At 37.8% G+C, this 25,421-nt stretch overlaps 1 protein-coding gene across 1 annotated transcript in view; it reads right to left on the bottom strand.

Moving 5' to 3' along the window:
* LOC307000062 (receptor tyrosine-protein kinase erbB-4-like) overlaps positions 1–25,421 on the bottom strand; it is a 169,670-nt gene that overhangs the window by 46,957 nt on the left and 97,292 nt on the right. The window contains exons 3-9 of the mRNA XM_079615300.1: positions 18,531–18,717; positions 5,906–6,040; positions 5,189–5,254; positions 2,637–2,755; positions 1,537–1,678; positions 1,206–1,319; positions 968–1,094 (exon numbers count right to left, since the gene is read on the bottom strand). Coding sequence (XP_079471426.1) covers positions 968–1,094; positions 1,206–1,319; positions 1,537–1,678; positions 2,637–2,755; positions 5,189–5,254; positions 5,906–6,040; positions 18,531–18,717 — 890 coding nt within the window. The remainder of the gene's footprint in view (positions 1–967; positions 1,095–1,205; positions 1,320–1,536; positions 1,679–2,636; positions 2,756–5,188; positions 5,255–5,905; positions 6,041–18,530; positions 18,718–25,421) is intronic.

The following is a 25,421-nucleotide window of genomic DNA, read 5'->3' as shown; positions in this document are numbered from 1 at the left end:
AACTAACATAGGTTGATTCAGTCATAATAAATAATTGTGTTTAATTAAATAAAAGCAAGAAAAATTAGAAGTTATTAGTTATTATAAGACATGTAACCATGAAAACCCCTGTAATGGAAGACATTCTGCTCAATAAACAGGTTTTGATGGAGTAATAATGTCTTGGAAACAACAAGGTCAATCTCATTGGGGTTTAAACTGAGGGCACGTTTACACTATAACGATACTAAAAACAGAAAAGTTTTACTTCGATTTTTTAGATTTTTGAACAGCACATCGCTGTTTAAAGAGAGACACAAAATGTGTCATCTGTGAATATTTTAAAGGGGTGGTAAAGTATGATTTCACTTTTCTAACTTTAGTTAGTGTGTAATGTTGCTGTTTAAGCGTAAACAACATCTGCAAAGTTACAACGCTCAAAGTTCAAAGCAAAGGAAGATATTTGCTTTTAAAGAAAAGGACTAGGTTACAACAAACGGCTGGTATGGACTAACGTTACACGACATTCCTCCCGGGAAGGAACAACATAAAATCATCAACTAACCATTCAGAGACGTCCTGTTGTATTCTACATGTTGTCACTTCTTCTTGAGTCTCTCCATTTTTGTCTGACTCCGTTTTAACATCAAAGGCAGAACAGTTTCTGTCATTAGTGTGTCTGAGGTAATCACAGCTGCTAACACACACACACAAGCTCTTGAAACCCCGCCCTCTGCAGCAGCTCATTTGCATTTAAAGGGCCAGTCACAAAACGGTGCGTTTTTGCAAACCCTCAAAAAGTGACAACTTTAACATGCTATATAAAAAATATCTGTGGGGTATTTTGTGCTACAACTTGTGCTACACACACGCACGCACGCACGCACGCACACACACGGGACATCAGAGATGTATTTTACATCTTGTGAAAAGGGCATTTTACCACCCCTTTAAAACTGTCAGACTGGAAGATTTAACCATTCCTTACCCTTTGATGCCTGTGATGAGGAAGATGAGGTTGCCGTTTATCTTGGTGCAATTGACAAACTTCTCAATATTGCTGGAATCTACGGTTTGAGCCGTTTGAAGACTGCCGGTACCTATACCATCACACACTGAACACCACATACAAACAAACAAACAAACATCAACATACCCACAAACATATGCTCCTAACAAGCGTACAGGTTATTTTCTGTTCTCTGTAAGTATGGTAAGTATTGTACTTTTGGGACAGATGTCAGTGCACGGGATACACATCTTGATGTTATTTTCCTCCATCTCCATCTTGTTGCTCGGGCAGGCTCTGACACATGAGCTGCGATCCACCACAAAGTTATCTATGTCAAAGAACAACAGAGTTTACTTGTGAAAGACACTTCTTTGTTCTTTTTTTTTTTTTTAAAGGGGCAGTTCACCCAAAAAATTAAGTTCTGTCATTATTTAAGTCATAATTAAGTTCTGACACATTATTTAAAATGGATGATTCTCTGATTTTTTTTATTGTTATATTTATTAATTTATCTATTCAATGCATGATTAATCAGTGTTACTTACGTGGGCATTTCTTGACACAGAAAGCTCCATAGGTGTATTTGGCGTTGGGATTGTGTTCGAGCTGGAAGGTTGTTGGATTGTAGACGAATGGCTGAGGACACTGTGTCACACAGGCCCCGCTGTCATTAAAGTTGGTGCAAGCCTGAGAACAAAAACAATCATGCAAGTATGTGTTCGATTGATAAAACATGGCTATAATGAAGAGACACCTCTGCCCCTGCTAAAGATATGTTCTAACTAATAATGTTTTCCATGTTCCCTTCAAACAAACCTTCTATTAAAGGGGTCATATGATGTTTTTTTAATGTTTTCCTCTTCCTTTAGTGTGTAATGTATCGGTTTGAGCATGTATACAATCTGCAAATTTGCAAAGCTTATAGTGTCCCACAAATGGACTTATTCTATCTAACAGAGAACACAGCTCCAAACCTGCCTAAAACACCTCGACTGTATAGTCCATATTACTTAATAAGTAATTTGCCAATAGGTGTCACTGTTGTATTGCCATCTAGTGTGTCACTACAGTTCTGTTTTTCATTCTTCTTCATTGGATATAATAAAAAGCATGTGAAACTTCAATAACTTCCTCAAACATCTACGTCACAATCTGAAATATTAGCATCATATTACCATATGATGGTAATGTGATATGGCATTGTTAATGGATTTGGTATTGGTGGAATAGATCTGCTACGCTGCTGCTTCTGCAAAGCAAGTACCGAGACTTGATACTACCAATACATTCACAGACATTGTTGTGAGCATGTAAGACATGCTGGTGCTGCTGCACATGTAACATTCATGAAATAACCCCCCGTAGCAGATCTATACAGGTGGAGCTGGGGAAGGTGGAGGGTTTCTGAAAGCGTGCTGCAGACTGATAACAGCAACACTACCGGTATTTGAATATTAAGCTGTAGCTCATTTACCGCTGATGCAACAGCAACCAATCAGCTGCGCTGTGTAGATCACGATACGATTGCTACCAAATGAGTTACGGACCCATCAGCCTGCAACTTCTAGAGTTTACCTTCATTACCTTTAATACACACAAAAAAATCATGCATAGTAAGGGAAAAATAAAGGAAGAGTTGACGTACAAAGCAGTCTGTGTCTTTGGGTCCGTAACAGCCTCCTGCACATTCACGGTGGCAGCAGTTACTGACGTACGGACCAAAACAGCGTCCATCACACTGCTCTGCACACACCGTCTTTGTCACTGAAACCACAAAGACAAAAGTTAAGCTTTCTCTGCATCTGTGGAGTTTTTGTATTTTTACTTTTCTGTAAACATGTCAAAAGTCACCAGGACACAGCAAAAACCTTAAAACTATTATTTGTCAGACACACTGTGCAACCCCTCATCAGACGTGACACTCTATGGAGCTGGATCCTCTTTAATTATACCTAATTATGTAGAGAACTGAACCTGCCATCCCCTGCTGTCCCTCCTTTTGTGTCTGCCACCCACTCATGAGAACATCACCACAGGTTGTGCCACAAGAGCACCAGAGAAGAGAGTTCCCAAGAGCAATCACTCTAGGTGCTTCAGAATGATTTTATATTACAGACAGAACTCATTTAGTTTCAATGTCTGAACATGGTGTTTGTGTGTGTGTGTGTGTGTGTGTGTGTGTGTAACATCTGGTTTTACAATGTTTTATATTGGGGTATTAAAATGCACTTATTATGCTTTTTCTTTTTTAAATGCACTTATTGCTTTTTATTTTATGCTTTTTTTAATTTAACCTTTCCTATATTGTGTAATTTAGCTGTTTGTGCATGTAAATTATCTGCAAAGTTACAAAGCACCATACCAAAGAAAGATAATCTCTCCAACAAAAAACACTTGCCTCGTTTGTAGTGCTGCCAATATTTCCGTGACTTAAAGGGTTAGTTCACCTAAAAATTGAATTCTGTCATTAATTACGCACCCTCATTTTATTCCAAACCCGTAAGACATTCGTTTGTCTTCGGAACACAAATGAAGATGTTTTTAATTAAATCTGAGAGCTTTCTGTCCCTCCATTGACAGCCTACCCAACTACCACATTCAAGCCTCAGAAAGGTAGTAAAGACATCATCAAATTAATCCATGTGTCTCCAGTGATTTAACCTCAATTTTATGAAGCGACGTGATAATTTACCACTTAAATTTACAAAAGATTACCGTATTTTCCGGACTATAAGTACACTTTTTTTCATAGTTTGGCTGGTCCTGTGACTTATAGTCAGGTGCGACTTATATATCAAAATTAATTCATACTGACTAAGATGAACCAAGAGAAAACATTACCGTCTACAGCCGCGAGAGGGCGCTCTAGTTGCCGGAGTTGTTCAGAAGCGACACGAGGAAGAATTCAATGGATTCAGTGATGAGGAATGAGATCGCGGGAGCTTGGTGAACTTGCTTACCGGTAACTTGTTGGACTCGCCTGCTAATGTTAATTTAGCCTATTCAGCCTCCCAGGTATATGTTCTTTATGCTATTGTGTAGCTGAATAACTGTTAATGTGTTACGTTAACATACCGGACACCTTCAGCCTGTTGTTCTGTGTGCTATTGTGTAGTTGAATAACTTGCCCTTCCAGATTAAATGTCTGTTCTTGGTCTTGGATTTTGTGAAATAAATTTCTAAATAAATGCGACTTATAGTCCAGTGCGACTTATATATATATATTTTTTCCTCTTCATGACATATTTTTTGACTGATGCGATACTCAAGAGCAATAAATACGCTAATCTCCAACACTTGTTTTTTCCACCACTATGTCCCCTTAAGGGCTCCGTACATTTCTAACTCACGGTCTAATAAGTTGTAGACCAATCACAACAGACTGGGCTAGCTGACCAATCAGAGCAATCTGGGCTTTTCGGAAGGGTGGGCTTTAAAGAGACAGGGACTAAAACACAATGTTGTTTAAATCAAGAAAATGTATTCTAGCAGACCTCACAAATAAAATTATGAAATTGTAAATGAGCATATATGGGCACTTTAATATGAAAATAATATAAACTTTAGTTTAAGCAACTGTTTTAAACCTGATAAGGAAACCGTCTGGTATTAAAATTTTTCAATTTTAAAGTATTTAAAGCATGAAATCAAAATTGACCCTATTTACTTTATTAGCGCATATTACTAGTCTTGTGGTGAACAATTCATCTGTGCAAGTTAATACAAAGAAAAAAATAGTTTGCCGTGGTAATCTTTAATCAAAGTCTGAAAAGTTACTCCCGGTCTGGAATGGCGTTCCTTTTCTGATGACGTACGTTTGACGGCTTGGGTTGAAACTGCTTAACCACTCCCCTCAAACCGTCAGTCTGCTATGAGCAGAGATGGAGAGGAGGAGAGCTAAAGTAAAACCTTGCGCTCTGTTCAAAATTCCCTTTCACTTGGAAATATGTCACCGGTTCACGCGGACTTTAAGAATGACAATGAAAAATCTTATTAAAACTATCAATTTGTACAGATTTTTTTCCTCATCAGAATGCATTAAAATGTTAGTAATTTCTGATAGACACTGCTATGAAATCAATGACATAATACTGCAGAAGGGTCAAAGGTCACATCACACTGGAAGCCTTAATATATTACAATGTGAGTGTGTGTTGTTGTGCAAGTTAATTGATAAAGCATGTGTTAAACACTCACAGCTTTGGCACTGATCCTCCTGAGGGCCCCAGCAGCGGCCGTTGCAGGAGCGATGACACCTTCTGCCTGTGGGATACATCGTGTCGTTAATCCTAAACAACAACAACACTACTTTAATTGCTCTGGGATTTGTCTCATACAATGTCCTCACTTACTTTTATCACCGACTAGATTTAATTGACTGTTTTATAATTACCAAGGGAGTGTGCTTGAGTGAGACTCTGAGTAACAATATGACTTCAATTAAAAGTGATTATACTGAAGAAATTCAGCAATTCTGCTATTTTCCAGGGGTTGCAATAAAACTCCAATATTTCACTATTGCTGTGAATCTTTAAGGCCCGGTTTCACAGAGAGGGCTTAGATTAAGCCAGGATTAGACCTTAGTTCAAATAGGGCATTTAAGTAGCTATTATAAATGTCTTTATAAAAAACGAAACATTACTGGTGTGCATCTTGAGACAAGCCATGACAGTGACATGTTTTAAGATATGTCAGTGCACGTTGCTTTCAGTTAAAATAGCTCAAGCATGTATTTTAGTCTGGGACTTAGCACTGTGAAACGGGGGGTAAAACATTTGAACTTCTTGTTTGTTACAGCTTGCAATTTAGCTTGTGAGTGCAATTTTTGAAAGCACACGACAACTTCAGTCAATCCATGAAAAAAATCTATTATTATAGCCCATTTTAAATCATTAAACTCATCCAAACACTCACATGTGCTGCCACTGTTGTTTGAGGGCACCACCAGAAGTTCAGAACGCGGGTTCTTGATGATGTCTTGCCAGTGGATGGTGTCAGCATGGCACAAGAACTTGTTCTGATCCACATACACGCCTCCATTCAGGATTTCTACAACAGGGACAATTCAAAAAGAGGGTGAATTAGGAATCATGTTCACTTGTGAATAACATGCTGCATTTGAGCCATTTAGCCTATTTCACAGCATAAATAATGTTAAAAAAACACTTTATGTGCATATCAAAGATGTACAGTTCATTTCAAGGACATCCTAAGGATATAACCCCGACTTCTCTATGAAACCTGTTTATATGATTTATAAAAGCAGTGTAATGAAAATAATCTCTTTTTTTTAGAGCAGGATTTAAGAACGAAATCACCCCAATTCCCAAGTTAAGGAGCTTATAAAAGATCAAGCAAGATTATGAGCATATCAATGTGTCTGTAGAGATTGGGAACATATGCTTTATGTGGAGGTAGTATATTTGAGCTGATAGACCCTTTCAAATCCCTCCCTCCTGTTCCCCTGTAACAAATATTACTAGGTTTATTACTAGCCCAGAGCTCTAATGAATAGCCTCAGTTACTGAGAATTCAGACATTGTGTGTATTGGTAAGCCTGCTTTTAAAAAATTTATTTATTTATATTATGATGGTTCGTAGCCTCCAACAACCTCCTGATGAATGAGACCATGGCTAGCTGTTTAAAACGGGTTAGTACTGTTTTATTCGCTCTCCAAGGGAAACAAATAGGAAGTTAATGAAGCAATATTATTATTCCGACACATGGCTACCGCTTCATAATCAACTTATAATTTACATAACTGGACAGTTCTGTTAGAACACCTTAGATCTGCACAGGGTTTGTATACTGAACAAACACAACTGATTAGATCTCACCATTAAAGCTTCAGCAAATATCATCTAGTCCCCACTGTTTCTTGTTTTTAATTGCTATGTAAGCCCACATGTATAAATGTATTAAAATAGATCTGAGCACTGGTATAAAATTAGCCGATTTTTTCAATAAATACACAAAAAGCTATTTGTAAATATTTGTCAAAATGTATATACATGCATTATACATTTTATAACAGCACAACTGTTATAAGAAATATTTTTAAAGCACCACATCAGCATATTATAATGATTTCTGAGGGATCATGTGACACTGAAGACTGGAGTAATGATGCTAAGAGTAAGAAATTTGCATTGCCATCACAAGAATTTACATTTGACAATAGTAAGGATGGCAAGTCCGTGGTTTTACGGTGGAATCGGGCTACTTTTAAACTGCTGCTGTTTTCCTCTGTGGGTTAAATGTTTGACATATTGCATAAATTATATTTGACTGAAATGCTTGTATGGAAATCATTTATATAGGGATGTCCAGATCCGATCACGTGATCGGAAATCGGGCCCGATCACGTGGTTTCAGAATCGATCGGAATCGGACGTTACCTCCCGATCAGGACTCGGATGTATATGTATATATATTCTCATAATTTTTTAACACATCTATAGTTATGCGGTGGCACAGAGTTAGACCCTTTTGACTCCACACAGAAGTCAACCAACCAACAACCAACCAACCCACCCACCAACCCACAATATTTATACCATGATCACATGAAACCCCCCCCCCCCAATGTTCAAAACAAATCTACTCCCTTGGGTATAAGTCCCTAAGTTGTAGGTCCCCAGTGACAAGCTAAAGGTTGAATGTATGCACATTTTGACATCAGTGTGTTGTTCAATATCTCAAATAAACTCACTGACCAGCATTGTGAGATTACCAGGTCTCAGAGCCCTCATCCCTGCATTCAAAATGAACCCAGAAGTGATCAAGGGTATTTAAACATGACAAATTCACTTCCTTTGAGTGAAAGTGAAATATTGAAATTTTCTTTCAGCACTTCCGTGATGATGGAAGTGGAGTGTGCAGGGGGAAAGGTTGAGACTGTGAATGGAACAACAGACCATACGAATACATTTTTAAAGAGAAACTTTTGACATTCACAGCTGGAAACCCAGCCTGCATGAGAAACACTTCGCATCATTAACATCTCTTTGATGAGTTCATCTGAACACAATTCTCAAAGAAGGTGGCGGAAAAGAAGGAATCCATTCAACAACAATTGTAATAAATCTATATTTTAATGAGAATGCTATCAATTTCAGAGCAAGGATGATAGTGCGCTGCTTTTGAAGAAAAATAAAAAAAAAAGGGGGGGGGGGGGGGTTGAGCTAATCAAAATTTCTAATATATTATAAAGTCGTCTGAAGGGCAAGAACTCATCGCACAAAATGCGGCCCTTATCGGCCGGAGAAATTGAGCGACATTATGGCACCCCTATAAACGTTAACTGTCTGCCTCCATCTGTAAACATAACTCAAACAATTCAATAGCACAATTAACTGCGGGTCAAAGCTGAGCACAGTGTAATCTTTCTTTATAAAAAGAAAATCATAAAAATATACAGAAATAAATATATAAGCTAAAAAGCCCTCAACACAAACAACAAGCGTATTAACTTGGCTGTAATTATAAACTGAACTTTATAATACTCATTAACAATAATCATTAACAAGAATTATATAGCAGGGATAATAGAATAGAATAGAATAGAATAGAATAGAATAGAATAGAATAGAATAGAATAGAATAGAATAGAATAGAAATGTTACAAATGTGTGCATATACTTTATGCTGTGTTTTGAGGCAAACAAACAAAATCAGAAATTAAAGTATAAGCATAAATGCAATTGCATACACGTTTAAATTAATCCGCAGCTGTGCCATAACCAATTCATGTTTTCTATAAGACAGAAGACAAGTGAGAAAATATTGTTCATTAACTCAGTACAAATTGGGGAACTATTCTTGTCAGACTATTAAGATGCCTTTTAAGTGATAAAAGAAATGCACCTCATATTATTTATTTATTTTCTGAGATCTGACACAAAATGCAATCATTTTGCATACAAGAAGGGGAATTTAATATTAAAGCCAAATTAAAACAGTGTCAAAACCACTAACATTTGAGAAATTATTCTCATTTCATTCTGTCAGTGTCCATTTTTCCATGGACAAATCGTCTCCAAATGGCAGATTATAATCAGGAAGATGCAAATGAGACTGGAAAACCTAAAGGACAGGTCACCAGTGCACATATGAAGAAAATAAACCAGGCAATCAATTAAGAACGGCATTCATTGAAAACCTTCAACACTGAAATACATTTTTTTTGCCAATATTTATGCCAATCACTTTTTTTGTATAATGTCTGATCACTTTAGAATGTGCATTAAACAGTAGCCTAAATAAATGAAACCATTAAAATTAATATATATATAAAAAATTTTATTCCCAATAACCTAAAAATAATAATACAAAAAAAAGAGCATATGATGGGAGCTAAAAAAGCTAAATCATCAATACGTTGTCTAATTTAGATATGAAATATACTTTTTCAAACAAACCTGACATTTTTTGTCAGTCCATGTTGAATTAAACATGAGCTCCCTGCCTATAACCAACATGTAAATTACAGAAATTAATTTTGTTGTAAGAAATCTAGTTTCTGGTTCATACTCTGAAAGCAACAAGTCTGAAGGAGACTTTTTCCAAGAGGCCCTTCTTCATGAAGCCTTGTTCACACTACAGCAATTGTATTGATTGAATAATAAAAATAAGATTATGTCATTCTACTTTGATGAGGAATACATTTGCATGCTTTTAGAAATGAATGTAAGGAAAGCATTTGAATTTTCAACATTTCATGAACAAGACCAATTATTAATGCATGAATCAAAATCAGTTAGACTGACGACAATTTCTGACACCATTTCCCAAAAAACAAACAGTGCAATCACACCATTAACTTCTCCTGCCCAAACTTCTCACAGGAGACAAACGACACTCCAATAATAAACAATAAACACTCAACTTCGCACAGCATGTGCTCACGCAGCGATTACAACTCTCATTGAAATGAAGAACTTCTGTTCGCTTTGTCGCTGTCAGTGTGAACGGCCCTTAATATCCTCTGAGGCTTCAGATCATGATCCACGGCCCTCCGTCACACACACCCTCCACACGTCCACATTCACGAAGCGTCTCATTATTCAGCCACACAGGGAGGGGAGTTTGGCTTGTGGAGATAGCGGAGCGTCCCAGAAATCACACCCAACAGCAGGGTCTCAGGAGGGCAGGCTGGGAGGGTTGGTGGAGCCATGAGACGGAGGGTAAGAAGTAGAACACAACCAAAACTTGACAAAGCAAATTATTTTGTTATCTCGTCTTTATTTTCTAGTAAACTTAAATATAGCACAACTGTCACTGGTGTTGTAAGACATTATGGAACGTGAAGAATTGCCTAAAACCTGTTGAATGATGAGCAATACTGTACAACACAGGGCATGTGGAGCATGGGGCTAGAAATGCCAATGGCATGGGTTTATTTCCTGGGAAATGCATGAGCTGCTAAACAAATTCAATGCAATGTAAGTCTGTTGGATAAAATCAGCTGCCAAATGCATAACTGTAAATGTAATTCAATCATTGTGTAGCTTTTCCTGCTACACCGTGTTTAAAGTTTATGCCCCGTCCAACTCGGGAACTTGGGTATCAAAATATCCTTGAGCTTCCCCAGTGGTAAATACGACTTGAGAAGGCATTCATTCTTGTCCAATTTCTAACTAGGAAACTTGTATTCACAATAATTCCGATTGGACAATAAGGCAGCAAAAGTGCACACGCACAAGCAGCGCAAACAGACTATACATTTGCCAGTTCACACTTACAAATAAGTCAGATAGAATAACGGTATGCATATTTGGCGTGCTGTCCGAGGAGAGGGCTCCGGCTCGGTATTTGGCCCCAACCCAGAGCACTCCCCTCGTATTCCTGGCTGTGGAAGGAACAAGCCAAGAGTGAGGTGTAAGGGTGGTGGAGGGATGCTGAAAAACTGTCAAGGAATGTAGGTGAGTCGACTGAGTGCATGTATATGCTTCCTCTCATGCTGACGGGATAGACATGATTGATTGTTGATGACAAGTTAATTGGATTGATTATATGAACGTGCTCCTCCTGAACTTTGTTTCATGAAACATCAATTCAATTCTAGTTCTTTTGACAGATACTTTGCTTTGCAGATACAGTAAAAAAAATGGCGCAAAACAACGTCAGAGACCTTTTATGTTATTTTCAGTTTGTTTTGAAACTAGAGGCACAGAATAGATTAAGACGGACACTGTGCTCAGTGTATCTTGTTTTCCAGTAAAATAACTAAACATCTAGAAACACCAGAAAAATTCACATGAGAAATGAAATTGCCATTCGCAGTTTCTTTTACCCGGTTTAGGCATAAACCTCATTAAATGCATTATTGTTTTATTTTCTAGCAGTGTAGGCGATAAAATCATTATTTAGAGCACATTCTTGATTTCCATTTTTTTGTAGGGCTATCCATCCTTTCAAACTGCTGATTTTGCACAGTTTTTTTTTTCTACCCAGAAAAAATGTCAATGCAAAATAGGCTGATACATTAGAAACACCCACATTATACACAAACGTCACATCGTGGCACATTGAGGAGTTTTTTTTTAATATATTACACTTTTCCATTGAGGCTGCGGCGTGCTTAAAACATCTGCAGATATGTTTTTTTCAATTCATTTTTTTATTTTATTTTATGAATATTTACTAGCATTTTTTGTAAATAGATGACCCCTCCCTCAAACTTTCTCTTTGCTGATAACTTCGGTTATCTGCTTCAAGATTCGCTGACATTAGCTCAGTTTCATGGGGGAATGTTTTTAAAAAGTAAAGCTGTGTTTGAAGCTCTGAGATTCTGTGTAGTTTAAACATTTTGCTGCATAATGATGATACTGGATCCATTATTAATGGAGCTGTTCCTCTCTCAGCCTTTTGAGCAACAGACCGGTGAGATGGTATTAGCTCTGCTCTCTTCATTTCATTTTAGCCTTTTCACACATAAGCTCTAAATTCCCAGAATAGCTCGGTCAGCAAGAGTTGGTTTTTATTTTAACATTACATATAATATCGTGTGTGCATGACATTAATATTCAGCATGATAAATCAAATATATAGTACAATTATTGTATAAATGTAAAGATACTACATACTATGTAATACTAATGAAGCCAAAAAAAGTAACTGTAACAGATTAGTTGCATTTATTTTTTAATTAAATTACATAACGCTGTTACATGAAACTTGATACTCCCCAACACTGAGTATTAGCATAACTAAGTAGACAGTCTAATAATACTCTAAAGTCTGATAGTTGACATGTAGTTGCAAAGTTACTTAGTTAGTGGAATGTCTTAAAGGACCATCGAAATAGTGTAACCAGGCTTTTAAATCAGGATGTTTATTTTCATTGATGACAATAAGCTACTGTTAATGACGGAGGAAACATACATTGTGATTGTCTTTTCTTCTTGTGATGTATATCTGAGTTAAACAGCTTCTCGAACTAGAAAAAAAAATGTATGGCGGGAATTTTTTTTTTCCGGTCGGGGGAAGGGAAGTTATTTTGATTAAAGATTATGAGGGCACATGAATAAAAAAAATGATGTCTAATAAATAATGCAATATTCCATTAAAAATGCATTAAAGAGGTAAAAAACAATGCCATTATATATTTAACATCAGTGGCCAAAATGGAGGAATCTGTAAATAACAGACTTTTTCACATTATAAGATGATTTACCTTTAGATTCAAACCAATGTCTGACTGGGTATCTATTTTGTGGCCAATTTAGCCATTGTAATAATTCTAGTCTGGCTTACCATAGCTCTATCCCTCAAAGACATTTGTAGTAAAATGTTCCCTGTAATGCCAAATATCTGTCAATGTCCAAATTTCTAATAGCAACACATCACATTCTTATTGATTCAGGAGCTGCCAGGAATGTCATAGACTGAGAGTATATTAAAATATTGAATATTTACCGCAACCCCTGCCAACCTCCTGTACATGTCAAGACGTTAGATGACAAACCGCCAAGATGTTACTGGGCAAGCCTTGGCTGACTTGCAAATTGTAAAATTCAGATAAGATTTTTTAAATTCATGTTTGCCTGTTCTGGGTGCCTGAACCGTCTGAAGGACCTTAAAAGCAAGAAGATGTTTGTAATATTTCATGTGTGTATGTTTTTAGGAACAGTCAAGTATACCGTCCATAGAATTTGGTCTTGTGCCACTGATCTGCTATCAGTGTTACGACACTAAATCAATATGAAAATATTTTCTCTATGATGATAAACACAGATATCTGTACATCTCAGCATTGCCTAATATGTGTGTAAAGGTTGTGTTTATATAAAGAATATTATCCCTCAAAAGCAATCATTATGTAGCACTGGAAATACACAATGACAACACAATCCAGGCAAAAGAAAAACACTAACATTACTGTGGGGTAAATAAGACTAGAATGACCTCCACCTTGAACTGAGGGGTGTATGAGCAGCCAGCATTACCTGGTGGAAGGATGAAACCTGAAAACATGAGCCTTACTGATGGGTAAGAGTGTGTTGGGGGATTTTACACCAAGACAGCACATTTAATCAAACGTATGTGAACACGCATACAAGGATTCAAACTGAGAGATGAGACTTGTAACTATCAAGAATCTGTAATGGATGAGAATAAATAATAAACAATCAATGAGGCAGCAAATATGCAAGCAACACAGCAATGCATACATGAAAGTAAAACAAATAACCTGATGGATGATAAAAATAAAATAAAAATAAAAATAAAATAAAAAATCACACAGACCTACAAAGGAGGAACGAGATCCATATCTATAAATGACAACATATGGTTTTGAACACCCTAGCACAATGGTTCTCAACCAAGTGGCCCGGGACCCATTACATCCAAGGAGGCTGCAGGATGACTTATAATGTTTTAAATGAATATATTATTAGTACAATTCATTTGAAAAATATAATTAATAAAATATACCAAACATACTGGAGGAAATATCTTTTCTTATGGGGGTATATGAGTTAAGTGCCTTCAAGTCAAAAAGATTGAGAGCTATTGCCCTAGCAATTGACCCTTCGCAAAGATACAGTCAAAAATAGTCGATCTCCGAATGCGAATGAACTGTCTCCATATGAGGAAATGTCATGAAGTTGTAATTTCAATGAAAAGCATGATAACTTAGCCACTTAGCTCATGGCAATATTTATTCAAATAATAATAATAAACAAGGGGTTTCATTCAATATATCAGTCTAAATAATGTAATTATGTTGCATTCAGAGATCACGACATTTATGCTTTTATGATTGGAATTATGTTTTTTAAACGAAAGTGTGACTCGGGTAGATTCACAAAAATACCATAGGTTGCATTTTGGCGAGAGTTACGCTTTAATGTGCCGTGACAGATCACTGTTGCACCTCAGTTCAGGCGGCACGTGAACCAATCATCTCTTCCTAGTTATATCACCAAATATATGAATGAACATCATAAGGTATGATGTTTCAACCACGGAAAGACGTCAGTATACACCATTTTCAAGTTAAAGTCCACCGAAGTTAAAGGGGTCTTATTATGATTGTTTACTTTTTCAACTTTACCTGTAGTCTAGTTTGAGCATAAAAAAGATCTGCAAGGTTACAAAGCTCAAAGTCCAGAACTCAAAGTAATGAAAATCATCTAAATCCTATTTGTATTTCAATCATATTACCTATTTCTCTTTCATTTGAATTTTCTATACGTCCTGATTCACAAATTGTTGCATTTGAAAAGAAACGTAAAGAGACCATTTAATGTGTTGAGTATGTATCGATGTATCGTTTCATGTATTGATCTAACTAATGCCGCTGCTGTTTACCAAGCATTTGGGTGTACACACAGCCAGCAGATGGAGAGAGACATTACATGTTCTCTTTAGACTGCACTGAGCTGCTTGGCATGCTTTCAATGAGACAACAACAACATAGCGGAGAACTAAACTAAAGCCTGTGGATATGTGTGTTTCTTAAATGTCAGTAAAACATCTTTTTATTTGTATACCTGCAAGATTTTAGCTTTGGTAAACATGTAAATTGTACTCTTCCCAACTATCTCTTAGACAGTGTTTCTATGTCTAACCTGCTAATCATAATTTCACGATCATCAGTCATGGATACTAATAATTACCGAACCTCAGACTACATATATTTTGAATCGAGCTTGTGATATTCTTCAATTATGAAATACAGGAGAAAGACCATTACCATCTACATTCTGCTGTTCTCAGAAATTGTATCACTATTATTCAGGCTGGATAACTGTATGCATTAACAGTTCTGGCCTAATTGCTTTTTATGATACTGTACATATACTGTGACCTACTGACATGAGAGTAGTGTGTGGTCAGAGCTTTACATTCACCAGTCTGAAAATACTAGCATGGAGGAATAGAATACTTCTTCTTCATTATTGTTTTCTTGGGTAAATGTCATAAATTATTACAGAGACCTCTGGAATACTTATTACTTGACTTCATTCCACAGCCAAATAATTCTGAATAGTGACCGCTGACCTTGAAAACACTGTAAAGATGATCATATCTCCGGGAAACCAGTTACCTAAACAATTGTACTCTGTTTCTCCGACCTCTCTTTTTTCTTCTGAAATAATACAAATATGTAAATTCAAATATATATAAGTCCATTTATTTATTTGGTAAACAACCATGTGTTAAAGGGACATGTCACCCCAAAGCAAAATATTGCATAAACGTATTCTATCACCCTGGTTTATTTTTATTTTTAAAATATCTTCTTTTGAGTTCTAGAGAAAGAAAGTCATACAGGTTTGGAATGAAAAAAATAACTAGAATTGTATGTACAGTGTATGACGTGAATATAATTGTAAAATAATAATCTAGATCTTTTAATTCTAGATAATTATAATCTAGATCATTTAATTATATCTAGAATATTTTTTTATAAAAATTATTAAAAACATCTGCACCCTTAAGGTTTGCTTGAATTATTAATTTTGATAGAGTGAAAAGTTATATTTGTGCTGAAGTGACCACATATAGTATAAACACTACTTGCCATCAGTAAAGGATGGTAAGAACAGGGAAAAGACGACGACAACAACAACAACTATATTTTATATCAAAGGACCCATTAAGCATCAGTGTGCTGCGTCTCAGAAACGAAGATGCACGCTTTCATCTCTTTACCAGGAACACTGTGGGATTGGAATAATAGAATAATTCTAAGAAAAATGATATTAGTAATAGAAGGTAGTTGCAACTATGTATTGTACACATGGAATTACAGACCAAACCATAGCACTTAGCAACACAATGATGGTAATATCTTATAACTTTATGAGTCATCCAGGAACATTAAATTATGTTTAATATACAGTATCAGTAATCAGTAATTTTTGTATGAAAAAATTTAAAATCTGGCATTTTTATCTGAATATACAGTATGTTATATTTAATGTTTGTTAATGTTACTAACAAGTTGATGTTGTGTGTGTGTGTGTGTGTGTGTGTGTGTGTGTGTGTGTGTGTGTGTGTGTGTGTGTGTGTGTGTGTGTGTGTGTGTGTGTGTGTGTGTGTGTGTGTGTGTGTGTGTGTGTGTGTGTGTGTGTGTGTGTGTGCGTGTGTGTGTGTGTGTGTGTGTAGGGGAGGGAGTTACAAACAATTTGTGCCTAAAACAACATTCTGACACACAGCAACTGTGGGCAGCTTAACCATCAAACCAAGCACACCCTGTCAAAGAGTTGTGTAGCCTCTTCAACAAAATATGTTTCTGTTAACTCTCAAGTAAAACCTTGAAGTTCCACTCTAAAATGACAAACAGCCTTATTTTTTAATTAATGTAGATTTAATTCCAGAGATAATTACAGCTCATGTGATTAAATTGGCATTATTCAGTAAAGAGGGGAGACCAGCAGCAACAAAAGTTATTTCTACCAAAGAAAAATGAGTGTAATCACGGTTTAATGCACCTGTGGAACAGCCCTTAAAGGGATAGTTCACCCCCCCAAAAAAATTCTGTCATCATTTACTCACCCTCACCTACTCACTACTGGTGACTGATTTTCAAAATAAATTACAGAGGAGCTGTAATTTATCAATTTGCAACTAATATTTTCATACTCCTAAGGTGTTCAGTCCTTTATTTTGAAATAGTGATGAACATGAAAAATCATGAAAGAATGGTAGAAACCTCAGTTTGTTTTCATGCCAAGAGTTCAAAAGATAGCATCTGTTCAATTATTTGAGAAAAAAAAGGTCTACATTTTTTTTACAAATAAAGAAAAAACACATATGGAGATGGAGACGCCCTTATATGGGCAGTAATGGAGTCTAGTAAAAAAGTTTGGTACTGCGCCCAAACTAAATCTCACTGAAAGCTCATTTTTTGAGATATCAACCTAAAATTTGAAACACAACTTGTTCAGATTTTTGCAGTTTTAGAGTCACCCAAGTTTTGAAAAAATATATTTTATATATAATATGAATAATTAAATTTTTATATTGTATATTTTCATAAACTCAAAGTTCTTTAACTTTTTTTCTGTTTCACTTTCTTAATTTATTTCAAATAATTGTATTATTTCACTTCTACAAAAATCAGCAAAATGTCTTCTTTAAAACAAGACCAATTTTATGTCTATATTCCAAAACATTCCTGAATTACAACCATTTAAGTTCGGAATGTGCGTTTTCATGTCTATTTTAAAAAGAGGGGGGTGACACTTAAAGGAGAACTCCGGTCAACTTTAACATTGAGCTCAATTTTTAGTAAATTTGGAGTGCTGTCAATACAGAGAACAACGACAAAAATCGGTGTTGCCTACACCGTGTTATCCTCTTTTTAAAATTTGCACCCTATTGACTTGAATGGGGTCTAATTTTAAACCTGCTTTTATTTCTTGAACCTGTATTTAGTTCCTGTTTTCGGTCGAAGTCCAAAGTAGTCGATTGTCGAGTTCAAGCGCATAGGTTTAGTTACCTATGATCACGCGCGTGAACTCGACAATCGACTACTTTGGACTTCGACCGAAAACAGGAACTAAATACAGGTCTGTGCGCTGACTGATATAACATCATTTTTATTCATATCTTTCACATTTCCTGCAGTCAGATTCACTCGTGTTCACTCTGAAGGAATCACTCAACATGGCTGGGCACTTGTAATGACACATCAAGGATGTTAAGAGGATAAAAGCAGGTTTAAAACGTGCCCCATTCAAGTCAATAGGGTGCAAATTTTAAAAAGAGGATAACACGGTGTAGGCAACACCGATTTTTGTCGTTGTTCTCTGTATTGACAGCACTCCAAATTTACTAAAAATTGAGCTCAATGTTAAAATTGACCGGAGTTCTCCTTTAAAGGGTTAAGATGCCTAATGCACATTAATTATCTAAATGAAAACATAATATCATTAGCTGATCTATATATTTTAGTAAAAAAGGTGGAAAAAGGATGATCCATTCTTTTAGAAATCTGCCGTGGACCCATATGCTCTTTCATGTGTGTTTCTAAAAGATGTCTACTGCACAGCCACGAAGCCCACAGACAGACATATATACCTGTCAGGTTCTTGAGGCCGAGTTGTCTAAGGCCGAAGTGGGCATCTCGTCTGTAGTTGAGAAAGATGGCCAGAGCGTAGCGTCCTTCATACAGTTTAGTGCCACGGATGATCCGCAGGTTCTCCAGAGGAAGATAGTCAAACTGGTTCAGAGCCACCAACACGTAACCCGTCACCTCCCGGATAGACTGCAGAGACACAGATACAAATATTTTCTGTTAGACACACACGATTAACAATTTAAGTAAAAAATGAAATTGAAATGATCCGTTTTGTGAAATATATCTAAAAGTGTGCTTGTGAGATCTTTCGAATTTATTCATATCTATCTCACGGAACATCATTTTATATCTCCTTAGGCAGAGATTTGTCCTCTACTTTCGGTTCCACAAAGACTCAATGCCCTCGGTCATCGCGGCGATTGCATCACCAAAAGGACCCCCAACGAGACAGCCTTGATATAATTTGAAGAGATAATGGCCCAAGAGAGCGCTGGACCCTCCCTCTCCACACCCACATCAATCACGTTGACATCCAATCACTGTTTCACACTGCGTATCATTAGCAGGCACAGAGGACAGGTCTATTTCATGCAGAAGAAGTGAATGTGATATAGCCGTTCTGATCGGACACACACACACTGCTGCTGTAGTCACGGCAATCCATCTGAAGAGCTGACCAAGCACACAGTGACAGCTGTCACCTGCCAGTCACGCGCACTGGAAGGCCACTGACATCTTTTTTATACTGCTGTCTTAAATGCTGGATTCTGATTGGTCAGTCACAGCAATTAATAAAATGCCTGCTAAACATTTACCATTAAAGGAATAGTCCACCCAAAAAATATCAATTACTCACTGTAACAAGGTTGGATGTTATGGGAAGAAGGAGGCGGGAACCGGCGAACATTCAACAACTTTTAATAAATAAATAAACAAATACAAAATGAAAGTATAAGCCAGCAGTCCCTCGCGGACGACTGCTGGCTACAGAAACAAAACACAACACAAACACAGGCCTGTCCTCTCTCGTTCTTCACTGTCGTCGCTCCTCCTATATGCCTCCGCTCCTCCGTGAGAGATACGAGACCGGTGCGTCGCGCAGGTGTCGCTCATCAGTAATCACGCCACCGGTCTCGCGCCGCTCTCACGTCCCTCGACCTCGTCCTGCTCGCCACATACCCCCATCGCCCCTCGCAGGCCGGGGGGTACCCACGAGACTGCGCTCGACTCCCCCCCTCCCCCTCCCTCCGGGGGAACCGATCACGGTGGCCGCGGCCCGTGGGGGTATGGAGAGACGAGGCGAGAGAAAGGAGACGGAAGCATGGAGCGACAGTGACGAGAGAGGGGAGAGAGGAAAAAAAAATTGGTCCGGTTCCCACAACGCGCTGTCATCTGGTCCTCCACCAGCTGGGCGATCTTCTCCGCGGTGCCTGGCAGTGGCGCTGGATAGCCCTCGGTGGACGGCTCGACACTCCTCCGCCGCCTGGTGGACGGCGACGACTCCTCCGGGTTCGGGCAGACGGCAGGAGTCCCCCGTTCCCTGCTCCTCCCCGTCATGGCGGATGGCAGCAGGCTCCGGCCCACGGCGAACGGCGGCGACTCCTCCGCTCCCTCACGGACGGCAGCCGCCCCTCCAGCACCCAGGCGGCCGGCCGCGAGCTCGACCGTCTCCCGGGCAACTCCAGCGCGCCGCCTCGAGCGTCCATGGTGACGGAAACTGCCCACCATGCTCGATGGCACCGCGGATTCCACAGCGGCGAGGGCTCCTTGACAGCACGTTCCTCCTTCTTCCCGGGTTTCGGCACCAGTGTAACAAGGTTGGATGTTATGGGAAGAAGGAGGCGGGAACCGGCGAACATTCAACAACTTTTAATAAATAAATAAACAAATACAAAATGAAAGTATAAGCCAGCAGTCCCTCGCGGACGACTGCTGGCTACAGAAACAAAACACAACACAAACACAGGCCTGTCCTCTCTCGTTCTTCACTGTCGTCGCTCCTCCTATATGCCTCCGCTCCTCCGTGAGAGATACGAGACCGGTGCGTCGCGCAGGTGTCGCTCATCAGTAATCACGCCACCGGTCTCGCGCCGCTCTCACGTCCCTCGACCTCGTCCTGCTCGCCACACTCACCCTCATGTCATTCCAAACTTGTATGACTTTCTTTCTTCTGTGGAACATAAACTAAATATTTTAAAGTATGTTGGTAACCAAGCCGTTTCAGTTCCCCTGTGACTCCCCATTGTATTCTCAGTCTATAAAATGGAAGTCAATGGGAACCGAAACTGTTTGGTTAACAACATTCTTCAAAATATCTTCTATCTATTTCATGGAATCCTAAAAAAATAAATCATACATCATACAGCAAGGTAATACCATTGGTAATTGGTAATACACGTGGAGATTTGCATTGGATGGAACCACTCTACTGAGATAATACTGTAGTAGTTTCTGTCTTTGTATTAGTGTCTTTATAAATCAGTCAAGTTTTAGGATAATTATTATGGAGGAGTCCATTCAATTCAAGCCATCTGCGTTTCAAGTAATAGTTGTTAGTAGATGAAGTAGTCTTATATGAAGCATAGCTATCTCCTAGTGTGGGCAGAGAGATTCTCATTGTCCTCACGTGACACGAGAGACAGCGAACAAAGGATGAATTCTGTAATCAGTAATTAGCTTGATTATACCTTTCATAAGGCTGAGTGATGAAGAACAAATAACACATCAAAGCCCCACACTATAGAAAAAAAAGAAAAATAAAACTTGTGCCCAAAAACATTGCACCAATGCTTTCTCTTTTATACTATTTTCACCATTTTGGCATTGCACATTTTCAAGTTCAAACGTTCAGTAATATCACAACACATTTATAAACACAACACATCTATAAATATTATTAGATATAAATTTATATCCAGATATTCACTTTGGAATCAAAAACTGATGAAACATTACATTATGAAAATAAATAAATAAATACCTAGTTCTGCCCTGAAACTCTAGATGGCGCAGGCTGATAGGTCTTTAACTCATTTGGTAGCGATCACCTCGTCATCTACATAGCGCAGCTGATTGGTTGTTGTTGCATCAGCGGTAAATAAGCTGCGGCTCAACATTTAAACAAATACCGGTAGTGTTGCTGTTATCAGTCTGCAGCACGCTTTCAGAAACCCTCCACCTTCCCCAGCTCCACCTGTATAGATCTGCTACAGGGGTTAATCAGCATATTAATTACATTTCAAAATATATTAAAATAGAAAGCAGTTATTTTAAATTCTAATATTATTTCACAATATTACTGTTTTCCTGTATTTTTGATCAAATAAATGCAGCCTCGATGATGGGCAAGGGTCTTATTTCCTAAAAAATTATCTTACTGATCCCAAACGCACATATACGTATAAAACAATACTACACATTTTATGTTACTTTCAAAATCTCACTGATGTTCACCTTTATACCTAGAAATGTAATATTGAAAGCCTGAGGTTTTGTAACACATACATTACAAACACCACTTGGCCCAAGCTCCAGTCACACACTGCAAAGACACAGTAGAAAAAAACTCAGATATGTGTAGCTCAATAGCAGTAATGTACCAAAAGGAATCCCAGAAATAAAATAAAAAGTTATTGCAAGCACCATTAGATTGTAAAACAAACTACCCCCCTCCCCTTTAGTTATGGAACCATACAATTATAGTTTGTATCATATTAATATTAGATATTTTGGAAAAAATGCTAAAAATGGCTCTTACTTACAAGTACAAATCTCACACAACAACCAAACATCTCTGCAGTTTGAATTTTAGTGTTGGATTCCTGCACTAATAGTGTGCAAAATAAAAAGAAAAAAATTGAGCAAACACAGTCTACAACACTTACTGGAGGTGAGCCAGCAATGCTGACTCGTTATCATCAGCGCTGAGCGAATGTGGTGAAGATAAAGCTGAGCGGGCAGCAATCACTCGTTTTGAATTCCGGCCCAAGAGCAAACAATATAAATGTCAATGTTAAATGCAATCTATTTGTTCCACTTTAGCAGCAGGTGACATAACACATGCGCTTGATCAAAACCATCTGTGACAGGGCAGATATTAAAAATCCATGGAGAGAAACAATTCAGTTGAATGTCTGAATATCACGAACACAGGAGGCTTCACCAAACCCTTGTTATAGGACTTTGTCAGAGGATTCAGGAGTGTTAATCATTATTATCATTATCCCCTATTATGATGCAAAATGCACTTTTACATGGTGTTTGAATAGAAATGTGTCAGCAGTGTGTGTACACAACCACAATGGTAAAAATCCACCCACTCCCTTTGTTTAATCCCCATATATCATAAGCAGTGTTTTAGAATAAGCAGTTTACAGTTTATATGCAATGTGACGTCACACTACCCAGGCCCCGCCCACGGCTGATGACGGACTCTGGCCTATTAGCATAGCTCCTCCCCTGAGTGAGCCATACACAGTCCGCCATGTTTACCTCCTCGCCAGAGCGTTTAACATTGAAGTCAGAAATGTATTCTTATTAAAGCTACTAAAGTTATTCCATCAAGAGATTTTCTGTTTTACTTTTACTGTTTTCATATTAACAGCATATTTAGCAGTAGGTGTTGTATATTACGCTGCTTTCAATTTAATACACATATCTAAAAGACTCATGATTTCTTTACTTGCTGTTTGCGTTTACATAAATTAAAATAACTGACTGTGTTTATCTGAAATGTGTGTGTTTTAACATAACCTTGTGTATTTGACAGTTTAAGCCCAATAAAAGTGAAAGAGAACTTCGTTTAATACTCACAGACAGGACGAGCAGTCTGCAGCCAGCTCTCTGTGTGCTCAGGCTTCAGATGTGTGTAAATATCAGAAGTTTAAACTGATATGGCTTTAAAATGCATGCAGATAATAAACTTTCATGATGATGAAGAACTGCAATGCCATGTGAGCGAGACAGCAAAGGAGATGATAATCAAAACCAAACAGATGTTTTAATTTTTGGCAGAGTATCCCGACTGAGGCAGAGGTACGAGCTGTACAGGCTCCGCCCTCTTCTGGAAAGCGGGGGAGCAGCAGCTCATTTGCATTTAAAGATACATGCATGAAAACAGGTGTTTTTCCTTCCACTCAAAAATGACATTTACAACATGATGGCATAGCCTGCTTAAACCCCGCCCCTTTTTACAATCGACTACTGTACATGTTTGCATTCAGACCTGCAACCAGTCAACAACCGATGGATTGAACTAAGTATCCGCCCTACTTTTTTTTTTTTTCATTTCCGATAATCAATTTAATTTGGATTTACATCACAACATGGAAGACATGATCTGTTGCAAATTCCATTACATTGCAATTTTAAAGTCTTTAAGATAGCATCAAAGTCTCCTTTAAGCTCAAAGACTCATAGTAATATACTTCATGTTTGCGGACAAACACACAAAAAGCCCGAGGTTGCTTTAAACAATTATGAATGTACAATGGACGTGATTTAAACTGGTAGTTTAAACGGTCAGCATTTCCCCTTGTGATGCAAGGAAAGATGGAGCCTTATTCAGATAAATGGTGATCGTTCAATTATAATTCGCTTTTATAGCCATACCTTTTAATATAATGGCAATCATGGGAATTCCTGGTGCCTGTAATTGCTCTCAGGAAATTATTTCACCTCTGAGACCTTGCCACAGTGCTGTGTCGGATCTAATAAGAAACTGCGGAGGCCAGAATGGGAAACAACAGTGGCTTTCTAAAATAGGACAGAAGTTAATACTAACTGCTGATACGTGATCAGTTTTGCCCTTTACTTTCAGAAGGGTTAAGATTAAGTGCAACCGGGGTCAGAAACTGCATTATAATACCCTCTGAGCAGGAATAAAATCAAGGCCTTTATTTTATTTCCACATTAGCTTATGCAACTCATTAGGACTTCACATGGGATGTGTGCAAAACTGAACGATGTCTACTATCTAGATAGCTACACTGCAATTCAAAACTTTGGAGATTTTTTTAATGTTCTTGAAAGAAGTTTCTTATGCTTTCCAAGGGTCCATTTATTAAAATACAGTAAAAACAGTAACATTGTTACAATTCATATAACTATTTTATATTTTCATTTATTTTCCCTGTGATGGTAAAGCCTAATTTTCGAAATAATGCATTTCTTTTAAAAAATACTGACCCTAAACTTTTGAACAGCTTTTTTATTAGTATTATTAATTGCATTAGAGATTCAAATGAGACAGATAATCAACAAAGAGATTGAAAACACTCTGGCTAAACCAAAAACGTGATTAAAAGAAAAATAGACAGCACATAACAATAGGTGAAGTACGGTCATTTTCTACTGAACTGTCTATTGACTCCATCTGATGTTGGATGGAAGTATTGATGCATTATGGGATTGCTTTATCTGAAGAATATGCAATGCTGTCTATTTAAGTGACAAAACCCAGCATATATTAAAAGGCTGCTTACTGTGTCGAGAACACACCTATCTAAAATGTAGCCTACATAAGTTTATAACCAAACAAATGTAAAGCCACATCACCATGCGTGAACTATAGAGGACAAGCTGTTGGCCTGTAGTTGCCATGCAGCATCTCAAACATCAGCTCACCTTAGTCATCCTCCCATCTGTTTACCCACTAATAAGAACGCAATTCCACACCGCTGCAGGGCGTTGGACACAGAACTATCCATCATGCAGTTCAGTTCATCGTGACCCTATCTATTTATAGATGGCCTTTTCATTATCACAAACTGAAGAGTTTAACAAGCCCTGGACTGTCCTCGAATATTTGCTGCAGGAGAAACATCCCTGAAATAATACAAATATTACCCCGTCTTGTGCTTACCGTGAAAGTGCTGTAGATAAAAAAAAAA

This window comes from Phoxinus phoxinus (assembly GCF_949152265.1).
Source record: "Phoxinus phoxinus genome assembly, chromosome: 6".
NCBI classification, from domain to species: Eukaryota; Metazoa; Chordata; class Actinopteri; order Cypriniformes; family Leuciscidae; genus Phoxinus; species Phoxinus phoxinus.
Note: the sequence above shows the minus strand (reverse complement) of the source record. Positions and strands in the feature narration are given on the sequence as shown.